The sequence below is a fragment of the Colobus angolensis genome, unplaced genomic scaffold, assembly GCF_000951035.1.
Source record: "Colobus angolensis palliatus isolate OR3802 unplaced genomic scaffold, Cang.pa_1.0 Scaffold403, whole genome shotgun sequence".
In the NCBI taxonomy this organism is placed as follows: domain Eukaryota; kingdom Metazoa; phylum Chordata; class Mammalia; order Primates; family Cercopithecidae; genus Colobus; species Colobus angolensis.
In genome coordinates, this window is record NW_012117411.1 from 1,429,752 (window position 1) to 1,456,734 (window position 26,983).

Below are 26,983 nucleotides of genomic sequence, written 5' to 3' on the forward strand. Positions count from 1 at the left end.
TTAATTTTTAACAAAATTTTATTTAGAGCATTAGGAAGATCATATTCAAAACACAGAAATAATTGGACTATAACAATGCTGCATAGATAGATAGTGGTATACAAGTTCCCCGACTCTTCTTCCTAACTGAAAAGTTCAATTTTCAAGTCACCAGGTAGAAAATGGTGGAGGCATTATTTCCTCTTTCTGAGGCTAGAAAAAATGGCTTCAATGGTGAGAAGTCAAACCATTTAAACAATGAAGATTAGATTATTCTCCAATTTAGTTCTATTCCCTTGTTATTTCTCATAGATGAAAATTTAGAATGTAATAATTATTGGAAAGGAATTAGAAGTGAATTACGTCTTAGGAGATACCCTGATCAGTGCCTGCTTTAATCAGACAAACACTAAGTTTTAAAAATTACAACCACACTATTATGCCTAACTAAAATTGCCAATATGAATACTTTTTTACATAATACATTACATGTATACAAGAAGAGAAATGACTTGTTTCCTATCCTTTGACTTTCATTAGAAAAAAAATGTTATCACTAACAAGGATCAGAAAAATAATTTTCATGGCAGAGCATTAACTCAATAGGGATCAAAATCTTTTCTGAATACTTAAAACAGATTGAGTCAGCAAATGAGAAACTGCTAAATTTCTTCTATGAGAGTACTTTTCAAAAAGGAAGACAGTTTATTGGAAGAATTTGTAGCTGGAAACATTATTCATTAAGAAAACATTAAGTTACCCTGAGAAAGACTCTTAATATTACCAGTTTTCAGGGCCCCCTGACCAAAGCATGAAAGGGCAATTTGTAGGCGCTAGCCTTTTAACAATACCTACATAAACAATGTTTCGATCTAAAATGTAACTTGGGTTCTCTGCTACACTGGTAATAGGTCACAACCAAGACATCTGAATGTGATGGAGTAGAAGCAAATTTTGTTTATTTTAGGCAGCCCTCTTTCTTTCTTTTCTAAGAGAAAGAGTTTGCAGTTCTTCAAATGGTCTTGGATGAAACCTACTGTTTGGAAAAAAGAATCTTCTGTAAGTAAACTGGTAGTTTTCTTAAAATAGTAAACAAATTTATCTGGTCTACATTCTCTAAACTATTATATGCCTAGAAAATAAGGCATTAGTAATTCATCATTGGCCATTGCAGAGCATAGACAACTGTTTTCTTACTAATCAGGACCATAAGCAAACATTCCTGAAAGTGCAGTGTTATTTTTAACATCTCTTATGCATTTACAGTCAGCATTTGACTCCCTACATACTTTCATTATAAAATGTTTTTTCCCAACACCTTACATATACTATAATTACTTAAGAAAAGACAAAGTGAGAGCAGCTACAGAAGTAGCAAGGTATTTTCCACAAATAAAAATACAGCATACAAAAAATGGCAAGTTAGTGATAATTGGTAGTATGAGTGCTTATTAATATTCCGCTTTGGGGTCCAAATTAAGATTTGACAAGTTTGAAGCCTTGTCCTGTGTCCAGCACAGTAGGAAGAAACCAACTCATTTTTAATCTTTTCAAGCACCTAAAACAAGTTTTGCAGATCCAAAAAAGGTTCAGACCGCATAACCAATTTGCCAAATGCACTAGGGGATATGTAATACGAGGAAAGTGTAACATCCAATGCTTGGCCACATCGCTTCCCGTTGGCAAATGCAGAGTGTAGTCACTCCACCGTTTTGACACACCGTATACTGCTTTCACTGTGCGTCCCTTTTCAGTCCAGCAGATGTTATTACTGGAGTTGCAGTTATATTCTACCCAGTCTTTTGTAAAGTCACCTAGCTGTGGCGGGTCAGCTTCTTCAATATCTACTGTTTTTACCAACTCTGCTCCTTGCACTGCAATATACTGGTCATTAATTTTCCTCACTTCTTTCACCCAAGGGGTTGAATTTTCGCTGTCTAATACAATAATAAGCCGGGAACAGAAGGAACCGTTTTTTTCTCTCCACCATTCTAAAAGTGTGTCAAGGCGTAGTGTATCTCCACCTGTGAACAAGAGAAAGTTCAATGCAGCAATAATTTCTGCAGCCTCTCATTAAGAAAACCCTCTTAATCATTTTCTCCTAGTGGGAACATACTCATCTTACATGTATTTTCCTTAAGTTCTTAGAATTAAATAAGCAAAAAATAAAGTATTTAAATGACACTTTCAAAGTATCTTTTGAAAAGATATTTTTTACAACAGATTTTCAACTTCAGGTAAAAAAAAAATCTGTATTAATTACATAAAAAGGAATCTGCTAGTATAAATTAAGAAAATACTTTGTATTTAGTGAAAACAACTATACAGAAAAGCTAACATTCTATACCAGGGGCAGCAACTACAACTCATGGACCAGATCTAGCCTGCCACCTCTTTCTGTATGGCCTGAAAGCTAAAAGTTGATTTTATATTTTTACATGGTTGAAAGAAAATCAGAATATTTTGTGACAGTAAAAATTTTATGCAATTTAAGTTTCATATAATTATTTTCATAAATAACAGTTGATTGGAACATAACTACATTCATTCATTTACACTGTCTATGGCTGCTATTGCTCTAAAGTAGCAGAGCTGAATAGCTGCTGAATAGCTGCAACAGGGATCTAAACCCACAGAGCCAAAAATATCTGGCCCGTTACAGAAAAAGTTTGGCCCCCATTCTGTATCATTGTTTCCTTCTCTTCCTCATACGTAGGTACCTACTGAATGAAAATAAACCCTATTCCTACCTGTACAAGAATGAGTTTAAGAACAGATTTACATTTAAATCAGTTTTATAGCTGAAGAACAAGGGATTAAAAAAATATATACCCAGAAAGTTCTAAAGTAAATAAACTTCTGACTACAGGTTTTACATCTAGATCATTGTGGATCTTTTTTGCATTAATTTTGATTTTTAAGTGTACTACATTAAAATGTTCATTTTGATTATTGAGTTTTTTGGCATTCCCTTATGTTTTGTGCCTGAGGCAACTGCCACCTGCACCTCATTTGGCCCTGCCTCAATGGTACACTGATAATGATCATTCCAATTCTACGAATCTATCCTAAGAAAAGAACAGACATAGGGACAAAAAATTACAAAAAAGACTTCTTTCCCATTTGGGAAATGGAAATAAACTATGTCCTAAAACCTTAGGAGGAAATCTTATAACAAAATATTTATAAAAAAATTTATTGATGAGCAAATGTATTAGAAAAAGCATGACAGGGCATCTACAAAAATTACAACAGCAGCTATTGCTAGGTGTTTCACTTCCAGGTGGTTTTTAAAATACTTTTCTGAAATTTTTACATTGAGCATAAGTTACTTTTACAATCTGTCAGCACCAGATCCAACAACCTAACTCCAGAATACATATTTCCCCCAAATTAGCTGTCCTCTAGGTTTCACCATTAAAAATGGACACCACCAGAGAGAGAATCCTTTAGAATTGGGATTCTATCATATTCTTTATGTGTAATTGATTAATGTTTTATTAATCAGCCCACAATAGCTTAAGAACATGAAAATAAACTTGTTTTATTAATGGCTCTAACACTCACACATATTATCTCAGAGACAGTATTTCAGTACATGTCTCCACATATTACTAATGTGTTATTCCACTGATACCTTCCTTTCAAAAATGGTCAAACGTTAACTCTCCATTATTGCCAGCTCTATTAAATTTCTCTAGAGATCAGAGGATGACACAGATTACAAAAACTATTATATAAATTCCATCTGCCACAGAACATCATTGCCCAACATGCCATCCACAACTATTTCAATAAATACTCTTTAGCATATTCTACCCTAATTCTCTTACATAAATGCTCTTTAGACATCAACAAGAGACTTAGGCAGCATTAAAGCTTTCTAAATGATTTCTCTTCTTTTGCTCTGCTTTCTCCTATGAATAGGTTCTATGCTACATTTGGCTTTTGGCCCAGATTCAAAGTACTTACATCTATCTAAGATAACAGCCATCTGATGCATGTCAAGTAATTGAGACTGCTTTTTAAAGGCTTTATTTGTAATAAACTACTTTATAAATTATGTACATTTTTTTCCATTTATTTCTGTCTCTCTTGTAATTACCGTGATTGTTTTCTATCCTCAAGCAGAGGCAAAAATATTAGGTTCCATATCATGAAACTCTATAAATATAAGAAGACTACATATTCTAAGTACATATGGGATAAAGGGCAAATATAGATTCTCTTTCCCACAGTGATATTAATACTGGGTCTGCTACTAACTTGCTAACCCAACTAAAATCCAGTTGTGATGTTTCCTATTTTAAAGTCGGCTCAAAAAACAACAAAAAACAAAACAAAACAAAAAAAACCCAACTATTAATAAATTAGCAGAGCTTAAAGCTCTTTGTCATGTAATTTGGAATAGATTAAAGCATTTTCCTCAGAGCAGAGATATTCAATATTATTTGTGAGGCAGAATCAGCCCTTGAGGGTTATGTCTAAAGCAGGTCAGGGCATGAACTAACTGAAAAGCAGGCTTTTCTGGGCCTGGTTCAACATGACTACCCACAAGTATGCCAGATGCCTCAGGCCATGGCTTGACAGTGTGCAGTTGCTGAATTATAAGATAAAATCTACCTTTCTCAGGGAAGGGAGATCAGTGTGCTTTCTCTCTCTATTTTTTTAAACTTCTTATAATAAGCTCTCAAAGTTACACAAGAACAAATCTTAACTAACAGATTAATTCTGTAATGGTCAATTTACTGGTAGCATACTTCAAAAAAATTATAAAGACATAATTCTAGAATGTAACTGCTAAACATTTACCTAAAATACAACTCTATTTTAGAGTTCTTAAAGTCTTCAAAAATTATTCCTAACTTAATGATGAATGAAAATTTAGAAAAACTGATACATATATGTGTGTATCTTAGTGTTTATTTTTTTATTTTCTTAGAAAAATAAAACGCTGATATAAGAATTAGTAAATGAACATCTAGAATTGATTTCCATAGCTATCTTTAAGAAATACTTAATGAATTTTAAATTACTTAAGAAAACTGCAAACTTTTTGAAAAGTGTTTCCATTAAGTAATAAATCTTTCATATAAACACACACAAAAAACTTACTTCTAAAATTACTCTCTTATAACACTTTAAAATAACTAGGGATATATGCATGGCCACCAAAAATTAGCCCTGTTTTTTCCATTTGATCTGGGTAGAGTTTATTATTATAAGGATTATAGTAAGTTTTCAGTAATCCCTACTTTTAGATCTAAAATTCTATTTCTGTAAAGACTATTTTAATTGACTAAAGCTTTCTCTTGTGCTCTGAGTTGGAATACACAGAATGTTATACTTTACCTGAAACTGAAGTCGCCATAAAGGTTAAAAAGATGTTTTCTACATTGTAATTAAAAAGTTATAGTCAAATAAATGATTTTATAAACTATATTCAAGTAGTTTTAATGTTCAGTACATCTTTTAGTCTTGTACATTCTAATTTTTTGAAATGGGTGACCCATGCTAACAAAAATATCCATTTAACCAGAACATGCCATTTCTTTATCATCACGGCTTTCACCCTTGGAAGCAACATGGTACAGTGGGGGGGAAAAATACACTTTAGGAACCGGGCAGATCTGGTCTTAAATCATAAGTTGCATAACAACTTACAATTTCCATTTTATCCTTTCAAAAATGAAGATAACAGAAGTGGTGGTATCCATCTCAAAGGATTTCACATAAAGATTAACAATGTGTGTAAGGTACTAAGTACAGTAAGCTGATGCTTAAAATGTGTCCAATAAATATTAGCTCGTCTTTCTACTAGAAGGCCACTGAGTTATTCAATATTTATTTGCAAAAAAGAAAAATTTCAAAAAAATATTTCTCTTTATGATAAAAACTCCAGTTACAAATCTGACATGAAATTAGTGAGATCACACTGGTTTAAAATCATTTCTACCTTAACCTTTTGTTTCTTTCTTTCTGGAGTTCTTATATTGGCAACTCTGCCTCTGTCCTTCCATACTACTTCTACTTATCTTTTTCTTCATCCTGAATGTTTCCAATTTATTCATGACTATTTTATTATTTATACATTCTTGGTTTAAAACATCTATACTCTTTTATGGAAAAAAATCATGTAATTAAATCTAAAATAACTATTTCTAATCTAAAATAAGAAAATTACCTTTCTTTTTTAATGATTTATTCAATGATTTCATCTATCAGCTACTTAAGGATCCTCTACTATGTATTGGGCTCTGTTACAGGTCCTAAGCAAGTAACAATTCATAAAACAAAGCCCTTGACTTACTCTCTATTAATAGTTGGAAAGCCTGATAAATTTATATATTATATAAAGAGATCTCATTTCTCTCTTGGCAATAACTAAGAAGTTTTCTATTTCCCATAATGCATGTAAACCAAAGTGATTTTATGATTTTTCAAATGCAAAACAATCCCTACAGAATTTTGTACCTTAGAATAAAATTCAATGATCATTTAAAATTACCGCCTTATTTTACAGGCGAGAAAACGGAAGCCAATAGAAGTTAATTAACTTGCCTAAAATAACACAGTTGTGGCAAATTAGGACCAGAACCAAGGTCTCCTGACCTAAATGCTACTCCCACCATACTACATGATCTGCTGTTTAAAATTGGTGAGCTTTATAAACATAAATAAAACTACAGATGTGAAGGACTACTGAAATCTGCATCCATAACTTTTCAAAACTTAAAAATACTAGTCAACGAAGTTTATCAGCTTCTGAAAAATATATTTAGCAATTCTGAAAATATTTTCAGGGAAACTATAAGTCTCAAATCATTTTTTCCTTCTAATCACTATAAGACATATTTCTGAATCTTATCATTAGAGATGGCTAAACAGGGATGCTAGAGCAAAGACAAACAAATTAAAGTCATATGTACAGTTCAGTAAACTAAGAATCCTGGAAATTTAATGATTGTGTGTGAAGTACAGATTTCTACATATAAATGTGTATCTTTACAATAGTGAAACTGCCAAAGGTGAGTTTACCTGCTAGAGCCCACTCTCCTGTACCATGGGTGTGCCCACTGTAATACAAAATATACGTATCATGTCTGGGTCCATCCACAGTCCGAAGTTCGAGGAAAGCTTTCAGTTTGGAATGCAGCGTATCAAATGACAGTCCACTTGTGGAATAGTCACATCCATAGGTCTCAATCATATGATATGCAAAAAATCTTTGGATAGCATTGAGCATGCCAGTAGACCTCAAGTTTAACTCCTGTACATGTTCTGGGGGAAGCAGTGTTGGCTGACCATCAGGACTGAAGTAGGAGAAAAAACAATTATTTTGGTGTTTAAGAAGTATTCATTCTGTATCACATTCTCATCTGTCATTTATAACTGATTATCTAAGAATCAGTTATAATATAGTTGCTGCTAAGAGGCAGGCTTTTTTAAAAAAAGCATCCTTTCTAAAATTCCTATAGTACTAAGAATTAAGCTTAGAAAATCAAAACCTGGTTTCTAAATACTCACTATCATTAAAACAATAATCAAATTAAAAGCTGGGATAATACCTCCAAATGTAGATAGTACTACTCTTTGTTCCTTATTTGTATTTTCTTACATGACAGATATTGGACAAGGCTTTTTAAAAGCAGGATTACACTGTTTCAAGAACATCTGGGTGGGGACTATTAAAAAAACTATTGTTTAAAAATATTATAACACACAAAATATAAAAGCAATATTTTAATTATATATTTCTGTATTGAAAAAGTCTATAAAAATTGTGTTCAAATTTCATTAACTTAAGGTACATAAATAGAAGAAATTATTAATAGGCATTTAAAAAGTTATTAGAATTTAGGTCCATTGCTTTATACTGAACACTAGTTGGACTTAGATTTGCTCCTGGAACAAATATAAAACGGTACTCTAGTAGATAAAGCAAGTTTTATAACTAGCAAAATACCATTAATATTGAGAAAGAAAAAACCATCATTCCTATCCAGAAAAGGGATTTCTGTCAGGATTTTTGAAAACCTTAGATTTTGCTTCATGTACCATCAATAGTATTCTACTAACTTTTAAAATTACAGTCACAAAAGAGTAAGCACTACATTTAAAAAAATTACAATGTAATAAACATCTAACTGTGCATATTACAATTTCCACACATTCTTTCTTTCTACAAGGTTGTCATTTCTCACTTTATGGGACATTTCCAAATCTGTTTCCCTCAGTTCTTGAACCTTCTACTTTTGATTAAGTCTTTAACATGAAGGAAAATATTTCCTACAAATAGTCTATTTGGAGATTTTTATGTTAAATACTTGAAATTAGAGAAAAAACTTTACTTCAACTCTCCCCTCCCCCAGGGAAAGTGTGATGAAAACTGTCATCAGAATTCATTTATGGCAAATAACTATTTTAAAGGTATTTAGCTATAAAATAAAAAACAAAATGTAGCACATTTACAGATTTATACAGATGTCACCACCTTTGTGGGTAAAATTTATTTTGGAATAAAACTGCAATAAACATTTATTAAACTTCACTGCCAATCCTCTGAATTCCTAGTATTTGTATGGCACTTTTCAGTGTGCACAGTGTTTTTACATTCACTTTTTTTTTTTTTTTTTTAGTTCTTCATACCATTCCTGTCAGATGAACAGGAATGATGTCTTTAGGTAAAGACAGATAATAAGGTTCAGAGTTCTAATGTACCGAAGGTAACACAGAACTAGACCTCCAGCCTCTCAGGCCCAGTGCACATTTTATTATATTTCACTATGTTGTTTCGGACTTTTTTTTTTTTGAGACGAAGTCTTGCTCTTGTCCCCCAGGCTGGAGTGCAATGGTGCGATCTTAGCTCACTGCAACGTTCGCCTCCCAGGTTCAAGTGATTCTCCTGCCTCAGCCTCCCGAGTAGCTGGGATTACAGGTGCCTGCTACCACGCCTGGCTAATTTTTGTATTTTTAGTAGAGATGGGGTTTTACCATGTTGGCCAGGCTGGTCTCAAACTCCTGACCTCAGGTGATCTGCCCACCTCAGCCTCCTAAAGTGCTGGGATTACAGGTGTGAGCCACTGCGCCTGGCCAGAGGACACTTTCTTAAACAAAATATTCCCTTTAGGGTAAGATCTTTCCTCAGAAAAGTTATACATGAATATTTTATGGTTTCTAGCTAAAATATAAGCTTATCATATTTATCAAAATATTTCAATTGAACTCTGAAGATAGCATCACTTGGAATAAAGTTTGTTAAAAATCTGGAAGAAACGCAAAAGTTGTATTTTGAAAATACGGTTTTGAAAAGGAGCTATATTTTATTCATATAAATTATAAATATTAAGAAAATGTTATGAACTGAATAGTTACCACTAACTATACCAGATTACTGTACCTGCAGAAGTTGGTGGGAATCACAATAGCATATCCAACAGATGTTCCTCCTAAACAGTTACCCAATTCATGGAAGAGCCCATGAGCCATGGATTCCAATGGCAGAACAATTAGAAACATGCTCAAGAAAATTCCATTTGTTGGCTAAAAGAAATCCAAAACATGTTTACATAGTACACGTACATATGTGTATATATTTACATACATGCACATTGATTTACATTTTTTAGCTTCTACTTTCAAAAAGGATAAAAGGAACAATTAATGATCTAAAAACAATGTTCAGTTAAAGCAGGCAAGTATACACGGACGAGCTAACTAGTGCAATAAATCCTAAATTTATCTCTGTTTTTTTGAAAGTTGTGGCAAAACACAGCATATCATTTTTAAAAAAGATTTGTCAAATAACATCCTATCCAAACTAGAAAAAAAAAAAACCCAAAACCACTCTTCGATATGACAGAGAAAATGCCAGATAACAAATATCTTGTTAAAACCCATGTGCCTATGTCATTTTTCAAATAACAGATTTATTTACTTTATCAAAAAGGGTACTTTAGAAAGGGCTCATTTTTTCCCCGTGAAATTATGAAAATAAATTCCTAAGGAAATTTAAGACCCTAAAGCTTAAAAACTAATTCCGTTTATATGGTATAGTTTACCTTATAAAGCACTGAACTGTCTAGATGTACCAATTCAAAATTTTAACAGAAGAAAATATTAAGGACACGTAAGCATTGTAAAAGCAGAATGGGAAGTAGAGAGGCAGAAGAAATAAGGAGGAGGCAATCAGGCATCAATTGCAATGAAAAAGCAGAAAAAATTAATACTCATTTTTAGTGAAAAGAAAATGGATGACAGTCACTTGAACATATCTTTAGAATATTAAATGATTACATTATTTCTACATTCTTTCTGTATAAATTCTTAAGGAAATTTAAGATCTAAAGCTATAAAAACGAATTCCATTTATATGATATAGTTTACCTTATAAAGCACTGAATTCTCTAGATGTGCAATCAAAATTTTAACAGAAGAAAATTTAAGGACATATAAGCATTGTAAAAGCAGAATGGAAAGTAGAGAGGCAGAAGAAATAAGGAGAAGGCAATCAGATATTAACCGCAGTGAAAAAGCAGAAAAAATTAAGACTCATTTAAGTGAAAAGAAAATGGATAGTCACTTGAACATACCTTTAGAATATTAAACTATCACATTATTTCTGTATTGCTACTGCACGTACTATATGCCTAGGTGCATGAACACATGCTTTTAACACTAAGGGGTGGTTCATTTGATCAAAATTTAATTAAAAAATGTATTCCTGCAATAGAAAAATGAATATACTGCCCTATTTTGGTACATCCTATTTTGTCAATGACATAAATAACACAGTACATGCTCCATTTAGAAACACTATAAAATACAAATAAGTAAAAAAGATATGTGATTAAAATCATTCCAAATACCATCATCTATACGCACAACTACTCTGAAATATTCCCAGACTTCATGCAATGTATTTTTCACAAATACATATTCATGTGTATTTTTTTTTACCGAAATGGGATACCTAATCTGTGAACATTTGAATCTAAGCTTACATAACTCTAAGTCACTTGTAAAGACCAAATGGCATTCCTATAATACATATAAAACTTTAATTGGTGGATCCTATTATTGGTATTTAAATTGCTTACAGGTTGCCATTATACCAAAACTAGAATATCAAGTTCTGATTATTAATGAGGTTAAGTACCTTTCACCACGTGGGTATCATCTGTGATGAACTGTTAAATATTATGCCCACCTTTCTATGGGGTTGACCTTTTCTTCATTGATTTAGCTTTGTTTGGTTCTGAACACAGTTTAAATGAAAGTCTTTTGCTGGTGACTCTGTGACTACCTTAATGCTGTTTTTTGCTTAACAAGAGTTCTTAATTATAATATAGTCACTTTATGCCTTGTTGAAAAAAATCCCTCTATCCAACCATTAAGAAGATATTTTAACATTATCCTCTAAAGGCTTTATTGTTTTGCCTTTCACATTTAAATCTATAGTCCAAATATAATTGATTTTATGATAATGGCCCAATTTTTTCTTCTACAGAAACACTCAATTGTCCAAGCAGAAATTACTGAAAATATCAACCACTCCACATTACAGTGCCACTTTTGTCATAAGTATTCACGGATCTGTTTTTGGTCTCTCTTCTTCCGTTCTGTTGGTCTATTTTTATCCTTTCACATGTCCTTTGGCTTTCATTTCTTCCCTCTATTTTTGGGACTCTAATCAAACAAATATGAGATCTTCTTAACATATCCTGAGTGTTTTCCTTTCCTTCTGTTCACTATTTTCCATACTTCTCCTCTTTCATGCTGCTTCTTGTATAGCTTCTTCTGAATTGTATCTTCCAGTTCACTAATGCTCACTTCAGCTTTGTCTAATGTTATGTTTGTAACACTGAAATAATTTATTTCCTGATCCTAAAATTTCTATTTAGTTCTTTTTAAAATCTGCCTTGTCATTTTTTAAAGTTTCCAGTATACTACCATTATGTCCTGATCTCTCCTTTTATTTTTGCAACTTAGCATGATGGTTTTCTGTTTGATAATTCCAATACCTAAAGATTTTTTTCTGTTGTCTGTTGATTTTGCTGCTTCTTGCGCTTGGTGGTGTGTGTGTGTGTGTGTGTGTGTGTGTGTGTGTGTGTGTGTACCTGGTTAAATTTATAAGCTGAACGATGGATATAAAAATTACATTATTATTAAGTTTAGGCCTAGATAATGACACTTTCTCCTAGGGACAACTGTTTCTTCCAGAGAGCTGCGGACATCACGAGTCTACATATCTTAATCCGGGTTTGACCACTGAATCCCAGGTTGAACCACCAACAGGACACAATGGCAGAAAGCAAGTTCATGAAAGGGCTATAACACACACGGCTCCACCCTCTTCTTTCACTGTGTAAGCGTAAAATGGGAGGTAATTTACCAGAGATCTCACTTCTGGAGGCCCTGGGCTTGGCTTTTATTTTTGCCACTCTTGAGGGGGCCAAAAGTGCAGCTCAGCTTTGAAAACAGTTTCCTCTATGTATACAAATGTCTGCAAGGCCCAGCATCGAGTCTTTTCATCCCAGGAAGTATGGTGTGTTCTTCCATTTATTCAAGTCTTCCTTTATAACCTACATTGAGGTTTACAGTAATTTTAAAATAAAAGTTTGATAAGTTTAAAACTTATTTTATGTTTCTGTTCTTACAAATGGAATCAGTTCCAATTTTCTGATGATTGATTTCCAGGCTATTACATTTTATATATTTACATATTTTTTCTAAACCAGTGCTTCTCATCTTCAGTATGTTTTTACTATTAGAAAAAGTATTGAACGGTTTCATTTAGCAGCAAACTAAGCAAATGATAAAGTTCAATTGCCAATCAATTTGTAGATGACTTAAATGAAAAGCCTAATAATCCAAAATTCCAATTAAAATGTTAATTGATATTGCTGTTATTCAACACCCTAATGTTGGTTATGTAACACTGATGATGATATTTGATACAGTAGGACTAAATAAGTAGATATTCGGGGGTTTACTGTCACAATTCATAAATAACAGATGATCTGTTACTACTTGCTTTTTATATTAAAAAATCTTAGAAACTGAGAATTTTATGCTGATTGACAGGGTCTCACTCTGTCATCCAGGCTGGAGTGCAGTGGCATGATCACAATTCACTGCAGCCTCGACCTCTCAGGCTCATGTGATCCTGCCACCTCAGCCGCCCAAGTAGCCTGGGACCACAGGCAAATGCACCACCATGCCTGGCTAATTTTTTCATTTTTGTAGAGACGAGGTCTCCCTATGTTGCCCAAGCTGGTCTCAAACTCCTGGGTTCAAGCAATCCTCCCGCCTTGGCCTCCCAAACTGTTGGAATTACAAACATGAGTCATCGTGCCTGGCCCTGTCATACATTTTTAAAAAGCAAATTTATCAGGAAAAAATCATTAAGCACTTCTATTAGATTATTTTGAAAAAGCAAGCTTAGAAAAACAGTATTAAATATTCTATTAAGATCACGCACAAGTTAATGTTTTGGCAATACAAAAATTCATAATTTTAACTGAACAGATGGCAAGTATGTCCAGGGGAAGCCAAAATACATTTAGGATGTTTTATCCACTTGCCACTTTCAGAGAGCTTCAATTTTATTGGCCTGCAAACCTTTACTCTATAGCTTCAATCTAGAAGTCATTTGTGACTTTGGAGTACTCCTTACACCTTAATTCCAAGTAACAAATAAGATCAATTGATTAAAGCCTATAAGTACTTTTTCTCCTTTGCTTCTCCAAATTATCCTCAGCTCACTATCAAATTTTAAGACATGGCTCATATTTCAGAGCAGATACAAACTCAGCACAAAAGAAGACCAATAAACAACCTGTAAGTAATGCCCTTTGAATAAAAGTTGTTACTAGTTATTAGATCTCTATCCAGCTGGGCTTTCAAGTCACGGTCAAAGTATTCAACGTTTCATATCCTAAAATTTTTCAGGTAACAGGAACAAAATTTCTTTATGCAATGTCGTTTTTAAAATGTAACATTTACATAAACATATACGGCTTGTTTGTTTAGAAGTATTTTTTTATGAGTCACCTTATGCAAACCAGATTTGGAAAACATACATAGAAGCCTAAAGAAAGTAAAGCCCAACTAAGAAACAGAATACATAAATGCAGCAATATATAAATGGAGAGACTGTGAGAAATCTAGCTTTAAGAAACCACAGGCAACTTTCAAAACTTTGCTTGGTTCAGGAAATTTAAGAACATTATGAAGACTACTGTATAATTTTAAAGTCAAATGACTTCTTTATGCAGAAGAAGTAGGGCATAGTGGAAAGGACCCAAGCTTCAGAGTTAGACTTTGGTTCAATCCCAGCTCAGCCACTTGCTATGTGTACACGAATAAGTTAATTAACCTTTTCAGTCTTGATTTCTGGAATATATGCATAGATAATTTATGTCACAAGCTTATTCTGTAGATTAGAAATACATATGTATGGCAGTATAAAGTTAAAACAAATGCTTTCCACATGACCCAGCAATCCCACATCACACTAAAATAAAAGCTTATGTTAACACAAAACCTTGTCTACAAAGGATTATAGCAGCTTTATTCATAATTACCAAAAAACGACAAATAATTTCAGTGTCTCTCAACTGGGTAAGGGATACACTGGAACATCCATACAATGGGATATTGCTCACAATAAAAGTAACTAACTTACTGATGGCACACAGTAACACAGATGAATCTCAAATGATGTAAGTAAGAAATCAGACTTAGGGCCAGGTGCAGTGGCTCACACCTATAATCCCAGCACTTTGGAAGGCCAAGGCAGGGAGGACTGCTTGAACCCAGGAGGTCGAAGCTGCAGTGAGCCATGATTGTGCCACTGTACTCTAGCCCACACTGCAGAGCAAAACCCTGTCTCAAAAACAAAAGTCAGGCTCAAAAGACTACAATGTTAAATGATTTTATGAATATGACATTCTGGAAGAGGAAAATTTCTAGGAACAGAAAACAAATCAGGTTGCCAAGTACCTGGGGGTTGGGAGAAGGACTGACTACAAGGAAGCAAGAGGGAAGTTTGGTGGTGATTTAACTGCTCTACACATTGACTGTGGTAGTGGCGGTCACACAAATATATGTGTTTGTCAAAATCACAGAATTACACACTAAAAAAGGTGAATGTTTCTATATGTAAATTTTTCCTTAATAAAAAAATTTTTATGTTAAGTAAAACAAAACCCAAAAGTTTTCATATGCAAAACCTTAAAAAAAATGGCTAAACTCATTTTTTGGAATTATGATCTAAATTACAACTGTGCTCCATAAGGCATGTTAATCTTGCATGTTTTTACTTCTCTAATAGTAAAACAAAAGTACATTTGAGTCCCTAAAAATATATTTTAAAAAATAAAGAAACCTATAAGGTATTTAATAAATTCCAAATGTCCACTAGGTCATTACCTCAGTGAGATCCATCATCATGTCTGCTCTCATCCTACATTCTTATCTGCTCTCTTCAGTTTCTCAACATCTTTTTAACATTTTGACTATCTACCATGTCCGAACTTTCAACTTTACATTTTATCAACTAATATAAAATTCGCTTTAAATTTACTTCTCAACAAAATCTACTAGTTTTTCCTCTGATAATACTCTCAGTTTTATCCTTATCATAGCCCTTTTCTCTGTCACCTTAGTCCAAGTCCTTATCTCTTGCTCCTGGCTACACTTCTTGATTTCAGTCTATGTCTACTTTCATAGATTCTGTCATAGCTGGCAAACTGATCTGCTCAAAGCCTTCTTTAATTCCTCATTTTTTTCTTGGCACATTGGGTCTGCCCTCACCTAATCAGTGGCACAGTTTTTCTAGTGAAAATAGACTGAAGGATATTTTAATGGGACAGTGAGAAAAATTGGTTTAGTACCTTAGTATTACTCTCACAGAAATATGACAAATGGTTTTAGATTATATTAAAAACTTAGTATCATTTAGGAAATAAGTAAAAATAGTTCAATTTTAAAAATCAATTAAAATCCAATTTAAACAATCTGAGAGAGCCCTCAGAATTTATTTGCATTAAATGATGATGTTATCCCCAAAACAGTCATGTCCTAACAAAGCTCTTAATTATTTGCCTTTCTACATAATTTTCTGGTTCTTTCATTATTTAAGAGGTCTGGAACATGTATAAATTCAGCAGATACTTCCCAAATTATGCTTCACATAGAGGTTAAAAGGTATGGGTGTGGGGAGGTGTGTAATGTAAGTAATGAGGGTAGAGCAAGGACTTCACGGTCAAGTTAGTTTGGAAATGTTTTTCTTTCTGTACTTTGAACATTTTTTTCTCAGAGTACACTCACATCTCACAGAACACTGGGCAGAGCAGAGTTTGAAATCTTTCTACAGAGGATTGGTTAAATTAAGTCAAAAAAATTTAGTTACCTTTAAGGCATAATGCCTATGCCATGGGCAGCAGTTTCCAAATAGCAAACAATTGGGGAATGCAGACACAACTCATGTAGATTTACACTGGTCTTGAATAGCTAAATGAATATATTGCCACTAAATGAGTACGCTGGTGACCGGAAGTGTTTGCATCACGTTGAAGATTTTTTAGAGACACAGAGTCTCATGTTCTTCCCCAAAATTACTGAATTCCAATCTTCAGAATTTTAACAAGATCCCTACATGATTCACATGCATACCGAGGACTGAGAAACACTGGTCTAGAAAAAAGGTTGGCAAACTTTTTCTTAAAAGGGCCAGATAGGGGGCCAGGTGCAGTGGCTCATACCTGTAATCCCAGCACTTTGGGAGTCTGAGGCAGGTGGATTACCAGAGGTCAGGAGTTAGAGACCAGCCTGGCCAACATGGTGAAACCCCGTCTCTACCAAAAATACAAAAATTAGCCAGGCCTAGTGGCGGGTGCCTGTAATCCCAGCTACTTGAGAGGCTGAGACAGGAGAATTACTTGAATCCAGGAGGCGGAGGTTGCAGTGAGCCAAGATCATGCCACTATGCTGCAACCTGGGTGACTCTGTCTTCAAAAAAAAAAAAAAAAAAAAATAATTGAAAAAGGAAGTAGACAATTGAGGAACTATAATAGAGATTTTAATCTCTCTATTACAGAACTAGACAGAAAATTAACAAGGCTATAGATATATGAATAACACTACCAACCAACTTAATCTAGCTGATATTTATAGTACACTGTACCCAACAACAGAAGACTCATTATTTTCAAGTGAACATGGAATAAAACATGCCATGCCACAAAGCAAGTGGCCTAAAAAACTAAAATCATACAATGTTCTCTAGCCACATGGAATTAGAAATCAACGGAAAGAAATGTGAGAAACTTCCAAATATTAGGATATCACGCAACAAACTTATAAATAACCCATGAGTCAAAGAAGAAATTTCAAAGGAAATTAGAAAACATCTCACCAGGTGGCATAGTACTAACATAACGGGAGACATACAGGTCAGTATAACAAAAGAACTCAAAAATACAACCTTACATTTATGTTTAATTGATTTTAAACAAAGGCACCAAGGCAATTCAATAGGGGAAATGTTAATCTTTTCAACAAATGGTGCTGGGAACAATGAGACATTTATATATTTAAAAAAAAAAAACAACTTAGATCCTTATCTCATACTATAACTCAAAATGGATCATACACCTAAATGTAACAGTTAAAACAATAATGCTTTTGAAAGAACTGTGACCTAGTGTTGAGCAAAGACGTCTTAGATAAGCTACTAAAAGCAGAGCCCATAAAAGAAAAAGTGGATAAATTGGATTCCGTAAAATTAAAAACTTTTAGTCTTGAAAACTCTTCAAAAAATATCATTCAGAAAATAAAAACGGAAGCCAGACCAGGAGTAAAGATTTCCAAATCATTTATCTGACAAAGGGCTTGTATCCAGAATATATAAGGAACTCTTTTTTTTTTGAGGCGGAGTCTCGCTCTGTCACCCGGCCTGGAGTGCAGTGGCCGGATCTCAGCTCACTGCAAGCTCCGCCTCCCGGGTTTACGCCATTGTCCTGCCTCAGCCTCCGGAGTAGCTGGGACTACAGGCGCCCGCCACCTCGCCCGGCTAGTTTTTTTTTGTATTTTTAGTAGAGACGGGGTTTCACCGTGTTAGCCAGGATGGTCTCGATCTCCTGACCTCGTGATCCGCCCGTCTCGGCCTCCCAAAGTGCTGGGATTACAGGCTTGAGCCACCGCGCCCGGCCATAAGGAACTCTTAAAACTCAGTCAAGACAAATAACCCAGCTTTAAAATAAGCAAAAGATGTGAATATTGAAACAACAAAGTAAATGGCTAATACACACATAAAAAGATGCTCAACATCATTAATCATTAGAGACATAAATTAAAACCACAATGCTATCACCCTACATCTAAATCAAGGGATTCTCAAATAGATCAACTTTAGGAAAGAGCAGAATCGAAGGTGAAAATCAGGAAACTGATGCTCTTAAAATTATCTCTGCTGACAGACTCCTTGGAAAGTTTTTATGTACCTCCAGTGGTACACACCATATCTGAAGACCACTAGCTAAGAAAAAGTTTGGAGACCAAGAAAATAGTAATATTTTGGTTAACAGAATTTGACAGCCTGGAATGGCATCCAGCATGGATGAGGTTGACTTGGAAAAGAAAAAGTATTTAGGGCTGGGAAAGGAGCTAGCAGGAAGAGAGGCAAGGAAGAGGGAGGAAAACTCATGCTTGAGTTTTAGACATCATCATCATAATTCTGATAGTACCCAACACTAGCAAGTAGAGCAAAGTAAGGACAATATCCTCAGGCCACACCCAAGATGTTTTCCTCATTTGGTTGACTCCCACCAGGATCCCTGCCCTAGCCCAGGTGACTAGAAAGCACCATGTCCAGGCAAGCCTCCACATCTCCCTCTTCAAAACACACTTCTAGAAATCACTCAGCAGCAACAAACTGTTACAGAGAGCTGCACCAAGCAGAGCTGACTTTCCTTTATGCCCCACATCCCAGCCTGACGTACACAGATTATAGTATTTATCACACTGTAATCATAATTGTTTGTTTACATGCCAGCCTCTTCCTCCTCCCATTGGAGACTGTGCCACCTTTGACAGACATCCTGAGATCTTCCGCACCCACTACAGTGCCTGGCATATAGTGCATAGTCAATACATGCTCAATTAATGGAAGACTGGGTTTGTTAATACTGCAGATGCAAACTCCAACTGTACAAATGTCTTTGTCTACAAGAACCTTTTAGAAAACATTTCTGGGCAGCAAAGTTACTGTGAAACCCATGTTTTCTTTCTTAGGATAACCTCTAATCTATAATTAAGCAACTGATATATAGTTATATATCTAACACCTTTTATATAAAATCTTCAGAGAAATGGCTACATAAAAGAAACATGTTACAGTGAGGAGTCCAGGGAATAGACAGAAATTAAGTAACCTTGTTCCTGCCAGTATTAGTGACTCTGGATGTGTCTTCTTTGGCTTTCAGTTTCCTCATGGGTATAATGAAAGGATCAGAATACTATCTTTAAATACTTTACAAATGTTAGTTTTCTAAGACTCTTTAATCGATGAATGTTTCACTAATGAACAGTCAGGAAGTGGGAGGCATCTCAATGCTGAGTGTTCATAACATTTTGGTACTTCTTTGCTAAAGATCAAACAAATTATCCTCTTGAAACACATTCAGTGCTTCAATTCCATGAACAAAATTAAATAAGAGTAAATATGAATATCCTTTTGAAATCAGGAACTTGACCTTACAACTTTAATTTCAATTATTGAAGTTAGCATTTTATTACATATCATTGGGGTTGATGGACAAACAATAAGCTTACCTGCCAGGAAACTGCTCCCAAAATCGCTGTTGCAAGAAGACTAAAAAACACCAACTGCTCAGAAATCAAGCAAAAATGGCGCATCCCTTTGGATGCCATGATTCTATCAAGGCTATTGTAATCTGTCCTGTGGGTAAAATATACTTTATGGCAGTCATTTAATTTGGTATGGAATCCCCAAAGAGTTAAAAGAAAAATAATATGACAAATCATCCAGAAAATTCCAAAAATGGAAAAGCCAGGTATTACAAAATACCAGAGATGAGTGTCTCTAAGTTTAAATGCTGAAAGAATAAAAAATGTAAGCTCAATCATTCCAGCAAAAACGACTGAAAGTCTTCTGCAAATTCTTCCACGGTACAAAAAGGGTTTCCATCTTTCAGTTACTGAAAGTCCACTAAAATAAATGTCAAGGAAAGGATCAGTTATCAGGCAGATAAAAAAACATGCAAAAGCAATCGGATTTTTTGGAGTTTCCAATGAGGAAAAAAATAACAAAACTGCAAAAATAACCAAGTTTGGAATAGCTAAGAAAGATTTCATTCTCAGATCAATAATCAGCATAGCCAGAGCCACAACAAGCAAAATGACACTCAGAGACTTCTCCACCAACATAGTTGTGCTGGCAATGGCAAATCCAACAAGCTCCAGAAATTCAATTGTGGTTAGTAAAGTGGGTCGATGACGGACGTAACCAGAAATTCTCTCCACCAGAGAGCACAATATCCTCAATACTATGGATGTCAGAAGCAAATATTTGGTTGATTCTTCTTTTACATCATTTTTAAAGGATGAATTATCAAGAAAACATAGGAGGCCAAGCAAGAATCCAAACCAAAGATTGGAGAGACTTAAACTTGCTGCTTCCATTGAAAAATAATAATAGAGTATGCTGGCGATTCCAAGAACAAAAAGACCAAGAATAAAAATTACCAAAATTAAGGAATTTGCTGTTTTTTCCCATCTTACATATAGACCTAAGCATATAGCAACCAATAAATTGATTCTGGCTAAATAGCCAAGATACCGCACTGAAGAATGCATGTTCACTTCTCTATTTACTTCTTCCAGTCTTGTCATTGCTAAATAGAGACAATGACTAAAGCAGTAACGCAGTGATTTACACATGTAACCAGCAATGTGGGCTTTTCCCTCACGTTACAAAAATTAACAGCTTGTATTTCATCCAGTATATCCAGTGTATCCGCAACTCCTATTTCAACATTTTCTCTCGTGGAAATTTTGTTTATAGTGATCTAAAAAGAAAAAGAAAATATTTCAGAGTTAATTTTATATAATTTGCTCATTATTTTATATAAAGATGCATATAAAAAGTGAAAAAATCCAGTTTAAAAACTGAAATCCAGTTTACAACCTGATTTGTAATATCTTAATGATTACTGTTTCTGGCTTAAAACTTGGCAGTTTATCCAAACAGACATGGCTGTGCCTTCTACTCATCATATGCTATGACTGCATGAATAGAATTGTTCTTCCAGAGATAATGAAGAATTCACCTAATCCATTCTGGTTTAAATATCTGGTTTTTCAACAACAAGGAGATGTGATATGTTAGCTTTAGCTTAGATTGTAGCGGGTTTTGGTACAACATACAGCTACTTAGTTCTTAAAGCAAATGAAGGACTTCATTGTTACCTCTAATTTGAAAAGCACTTTTATATACTAGTAGTAACAGCAACCATTACTACCTGCCAAATATCCCCTATATCTTTTTACAAGGCAGCTCTAGAATGTTACACAAGGTCTTTACATTGTTTAACTAATAAACTCACTAGAATTAAAGTTACTCAGTCCCTAAAGTTGAGCCATAATTCTCCCTGTACTTTTACCTCTATTAAATTACTCTGATTACTAAACACTATCTCTATAGAAATCAATTCCTGATCAATTCCAAGTCAAAAATGAAAAACTGAAATGCTCATTCTATAGTCATTATAAAGTAAATGAAGAACTTTTCAATTCTACTTAAACAAAGTTACTACAATTATTTGTTAGAGGACCCAGGAAATTAAAGCTTCCAAAAGTCACACCTAAAAAATGATAGTAGTCAAAAAATGATTTAACCATCTATTATAATTCTTCAAAATTTCCTAGTATACTGTTTCAAAAGAACTGATCAATGGTTCATGGTAACCCTATGTAAAGAGAACCCAATCAGATACTTAAAAAGAAACTAGGGCCAGGCATGGTGGCTCTCTCCTATAATCCCAGAACTTTGGGAGGCTGAGGCAGGTGGATCACTTGAGGTCAGGAGTTAGAGACCAGCCTGGCCAACATGACAAAACCCCGTCTCTACTAAAAATACAAAAATTAGCTGGGTGTGGTGGCAGGCATCTGTAATCCCAGCTACTGGAGAGACTGAGGCAGGAGAATCGCTTGAACCCAGGAGGCGGAGGTTGCAGTGAGCCGAGATTGCGCCACTGGATTCCAGCCTGGGGGATAGAGTGAGACTCTGCCTCCAAAAAACAAACAAACGAACAAAAAATACTAGTTTGTGATTAGTTTATTTTTGTACTTTCTTAATAGCTGTACACTAAAAGGCTCAAGAGAAATATGAGAACCTAGAATCAACTCTTAGTACTCATTTGGCTGGAGAGGAATGTTACTAAAGCAACCTTAGCGTCTCTGGGAAGTTCCAAGTATTATTACTTACTTTGCTTTTATATGTTCAACAAGCATTTTTTTTTTGAATTTTTACAACTAAGTCTATTTAAGTATTCCAACTGATTTGCCTTAATTAAATTTGTATTCACTTATGTCTTAAGGTACCACATAATGTTAAAGAAAATGTCTTCCTTTGGTATATTTTGGTTTATCTTTTTAACTTGAGTGTGAGAAACTGACAAAATCTGGAATGCACTGAGGTTTTTTAAAAACATCACTATTGTGTGTTATAAAATAATTCAACAAATACATTAGAATATTTATCCTCAAAGAGCTGATGGTACAATCTGGGCTCAGACTACTGAACACTGCTGGACAGGAGGGAAAAACAATCACACACTAGGCTAAAAAGTACCACTCTAAATCCATGGAACATCCTTCCCTGGTCAACATTCTTCTCCATTCTTGTGACTACTCAAAACCCTACTTACTCTCTTCAAATCTCTGATACCCTACTTCTTCCTGCTGCATTCTCACCAGATGATTCTGCCTTCTAGAGAGTCATCAAAAGGGAGTTCACTTGAGTTCCCAAGTCCACAAACCCATCTCTGCTTATATGTACAAATATAAGGAAAGAAGGCTGTTGCTTCTCTCTCTAAGGTTAAATCTTTCAGCCATATTGTGCATCTTTCCTTCTGCCTCTTCCAGAACATCAGACTCTCTCCTCTCCGCAAACTCTTTTATCTATTAGTATTTAAACATTTATAAACCTGTTTCTTTTAAAAACAATACCAAAAAAGTTAAGAAACAAAACAAAAACAATCCTTGCTCATCCCCATATCCTATATGAAACTCAATCTTGTGTCCTTTTGACAACTGGGAGGTAGTTGCTTTACTTCTTACCCACTCACTTTTCAAACCACTAAATGGTGTTTCCCACCACACAACTGCTCTGCTAAGTGCTGAAATGACCTGTAAATTCCTAAATCCAATGGGTACTTTTCACTCAGTATCCTGCATACTCTTTTTTGGGGGAACGGAGTCTCGATCTGTTGTCCAGGCCGAGTGCAGTGTCAGGATCTCGGCTTGCTGCAACCTCCGACTATTGGGTTCAGGTGATTCTCCTGCAACCTCTGACTATCGAGTTCAAGTGATTCTCCTGCCTCAGCCTCCAGAGTAGCTGGGATTACAGGAGCCCATCACCATGCCCAGTTAATTTTTGTATTTTTAGTAGAGATGGGGTTTCACCATATTGGCCATGCTGGTCTCAAACTCCTCACGTCAGGTGATCCACCGGCCTCGCCATCCAAAGTTCTGGGATTACAGGCACAAGCTACTGCGCCTGGCCTTTTTTTTTTTTTTTTTGAGACGGATCACTCTTGTTGCCCAGGCTGGAATACAATGGAGTGATCTCGTCTCACTGCAACCTCAGCCTCCCAGGTTAAAGAGATTCTCCTGCCTCAGCCTCCCAAGTAGCTGGGATTACAGGCATGCGCCACCATACCTAGCTAATTTTGCACTTTTAGTAGAGACAGGGTTTCTCCATGTTGGTCAGGCTGCTCTCGAACTCCCGACCTCAGGTGATCCGCCGGCCTTGGCCTCCCGAAGTGCTGGGATTACAGGCGTGAGCTACTGCGCCCGGCCGTATCCTGCATATTCTTTAAACAAACTTACATTGTTGACTTCTCTCTTTTTCCAAACCATTCCTTTTCGTGGGCATCCAAAGACTAAGTCTCCAGATTTTTTTCTTAATTCATTGGTTTCCCCTCCTCCGTCTCCTTGAAGGCTCTTCATTCTCAATCCATCCTTTGTAATGTTCAACCCCAAACCTAGGCTTTTCTCTCACTACATACTTTCTCTAAGCAATGTCATTTATTTCTATGTCTTCAATTATTATCTCTCAAGTGCACACATATATTATATAGAAACTGAAGCACCAGCTCTGTTCTGCACTGTTAACAGAGGTAAATACCTAGAAACAAAGTAAATGTAAACATGTAAAAAAAAAAAAAATTAGTCAAGTACAGTGCATCCATATAATGCAATATATGCAGTTACCTTCTGACGGATCAAAATCAACATGGCAGATTGTTTTTAAATGGCTAATTTACAAAAGTCTTTCCCCATTCTGATCTTCTTCAAAAGACAGCCTGAGTTAGAGAATAATAGAAAAACATTACAATCCTTTTCAATTGGTTTGCCATCATTAATGATTCAATGGACAATTATTCCAGAGGTAGATTAAAATGGAGCATAGAAGATTCAGTATGCATATGGGAAAAATTAACTAATCACTGCCAGAGTCTGATTATTTAATAAAGCCTTACATACTACTCTAACCCTCCTCTCCACCATCATCTACATTTAACCCTCACCAAGTCCTGTCTACTATTCTTCCCAAACATTTTTTAAGTGTTTCTACTTCTCGTCTCCAGGGTCACCATACCGATTTTGGCCTATATCCACTCTTGCCTTCTCTAAGAAGTGTACTTTTTAAAACCAAAATGTAGCACTCCACTATGTAAAATGCTCATTTCCCTATATCCACTCTTGCCCTCTCTAAGAAGTGTACTTTTTAAAACCAAAATGTAGCACTCCACTATGTAAAATGCTCCAATGGCGTCCCATCACCCTTAACAATAAAGTCAAAACTCCTTCAACGCCTTATAAGGCTCTCCGTGTTGGGCCTGAATAACTCTCCTGCCTCATCTGTTACCACTCTTCCTCTCACCCTTTGTTTTCCAAACTTACTGACCTTTCAATTACAAACTGCACAAATGCTATTCCCGAGCCAGGTACACTCCTTTTCCTCCTCCTGGCCCCACCCCAGTGCTCACACCTGGCTTACTCCAACTCTTCAGGTCTCAGATAAAACATTTTCTTAAGAGATTATCCTTGCCCCCTCCCCATTACATGACCCCCGTACTTTCTCTGTTACATACCATCACTTATTTCATGTCTGCTTTTCCCACTAGATCAAAAGATCTCTGAGGGTTTGTCTTCAATACTGTACACCCAGTGACTAGCAAAAATTCGGCATCAAGAAGGTATTCAATAAATGCTTGTTGAAAAATAAAGATTAATACAGAAATAACTACATTCAACAACAATGGTCGCCACTGGACACTTATTAATGCATAAAGAGAATACAGAACTTAGCTAATATCTCACAACTAATAACTGGTAGTACTAAGGGAGATTCCATAAATGTTTGGTTTCTCTTTCAGCTTTCCACCAGTCTTAATTCACCCAAATTCTTCCAAACCAATTCTCTCTCCATGTCCTACCTCTAGGGAATGACTTGAGGCATACCGTATCACTTGCATTATCTTTCACTCAGAAACGTTCTGTCCCATCTAGAAGTGTCAAGGCTGAAACAACTACACTGAAAAAACAGGGCCAGGGAATTTCAGTGCTTCGCTTCTGAGTTACTGATAACTATTTGAGCCATCTCATAAGAGGAAAATGGTATCTCGAATATTAAACTCCTCGGCACTAGAGCAGCAATAGCAATTTCTCTCCCTTTCGGCCTCCTTTTAGCGAGATGTGGGAGGTCCGACAAGGAGCTTGGCTGTTCTCCACCATTCTCTACCTCGGGAGAACGCGACCACAGCGTGGCGCCCAGTAGAGGGGGAACCCCGGCAAGGTACGGAGAAGCGCTCCCATACCCTCCAATCTCCAACCACCACTGTCAACTCCTCCAGGGTCAGGTATCCTACCCCGGCCCTGGGAGGCCGGCTGGGCGGAGCTTGGGGTCCACCACGCGGAGCCCTGGCGGTGTCTGTACCTAGATCTCGCCGCCCTGCCGTCCATCCATTTCTCCCTACCTGACTCGGCCGTCGCCACCAACGCGCTCTCCCAAACCTCGGAATCAGTTCCAAAACCAAACCAAAAGGGCGGGCACACAAGGCTTCGGCCTGCGACTGAGAACAGGGAGGCGGCACGCCTTGGGGAACGAGGGCCGGAGGCCATATGCGCTAATACATGCCAGTGTTTGTGGAAACTTTCTCCGTTACCGGCCCGGCCGCGACCGCCATGTTTCCGCCGCCAAAATCCGCGACGGTACGGAACGCCGCCGGGGTCAAACTGCGCGGCGCGCGTCCTTCCCGAGGCCCGGCCCCCTCCCCGCCCAAACCCGCTCGCCGCCGCGCACCGAGGTGAGCAAGGCGCTCAGCGAGTGTCAACTGCCCCACCTAAGGCGCCTGACTTCCTCGAGCCAAAGTCGACTCCTGGGACCTGGAATCAGTGGCTGAGAACATACAGCGGGAAGACCACCAAAGATCAGGCTGACAGTGCCCATCAAGCATCTAGGCCACCGCCTCGGGCTGGACCAAACGGGGACAGGGCGGACGGGACTGCTACGCGTGGGCTGTAAATACTGCGGGAGGCGTTGCTGCTCTTTAATATATATGGCATAATATATGACTTTGTAACCAGCTAAGCCCCAAGCTCCTTAGGCCCGCCCTCGGAACCCTTCAGTTCCTCAAATGCTGGGACATGTCGGGTTTTGCTAAACATTAAATCACCTTAGCATAGTGCC

At 36.1% G+C, this 26,983-nt stretch overlaps 1 protein-coding gene across 3 annotated transcripts; it reads right to left on the minus strand.

Moving 5' to 3' along the window:
- Window positions 1-26,983, minus strand: TMEM168 (transmembrane protein 168). 3 transcript variants are annotated; one of them, XM_011955939.1, is made up of 5 exons: window positions 26,271-26,983; window positions 19,819-19,904; window positions 9,380-9,522; window positions 7,018-7,292; window positions 1-2,003 (listed from the first exon to the last, which is right to left on the minus strand). In XM_011955939.1, exons 1-5 carry the CDS (start codon window positions 26,413-26,415, stop codon window positions 1,456-1,458), a joined length of 1,197 nt encoding a protein of 398 aa, XP_011811329.1. In that variant the 5' UTR covers window positions 26,416-26,983; the 3' UTR covers window positions 1-1,455. The 3 variants fall into 3 exon arrangements, with proteins under 3 accessions (XP_011811329.1, XP_011811328.1, XP_011811330.1); XM_011955938.1 differs by having other exon boundaries at window positions 19,819-21,074; window positions 26,271-26,700; XM_011955940.1 differs by lacking the exon at window positions 19,819-19,904 and having other exon boundaries at window positions 26,271-26,531.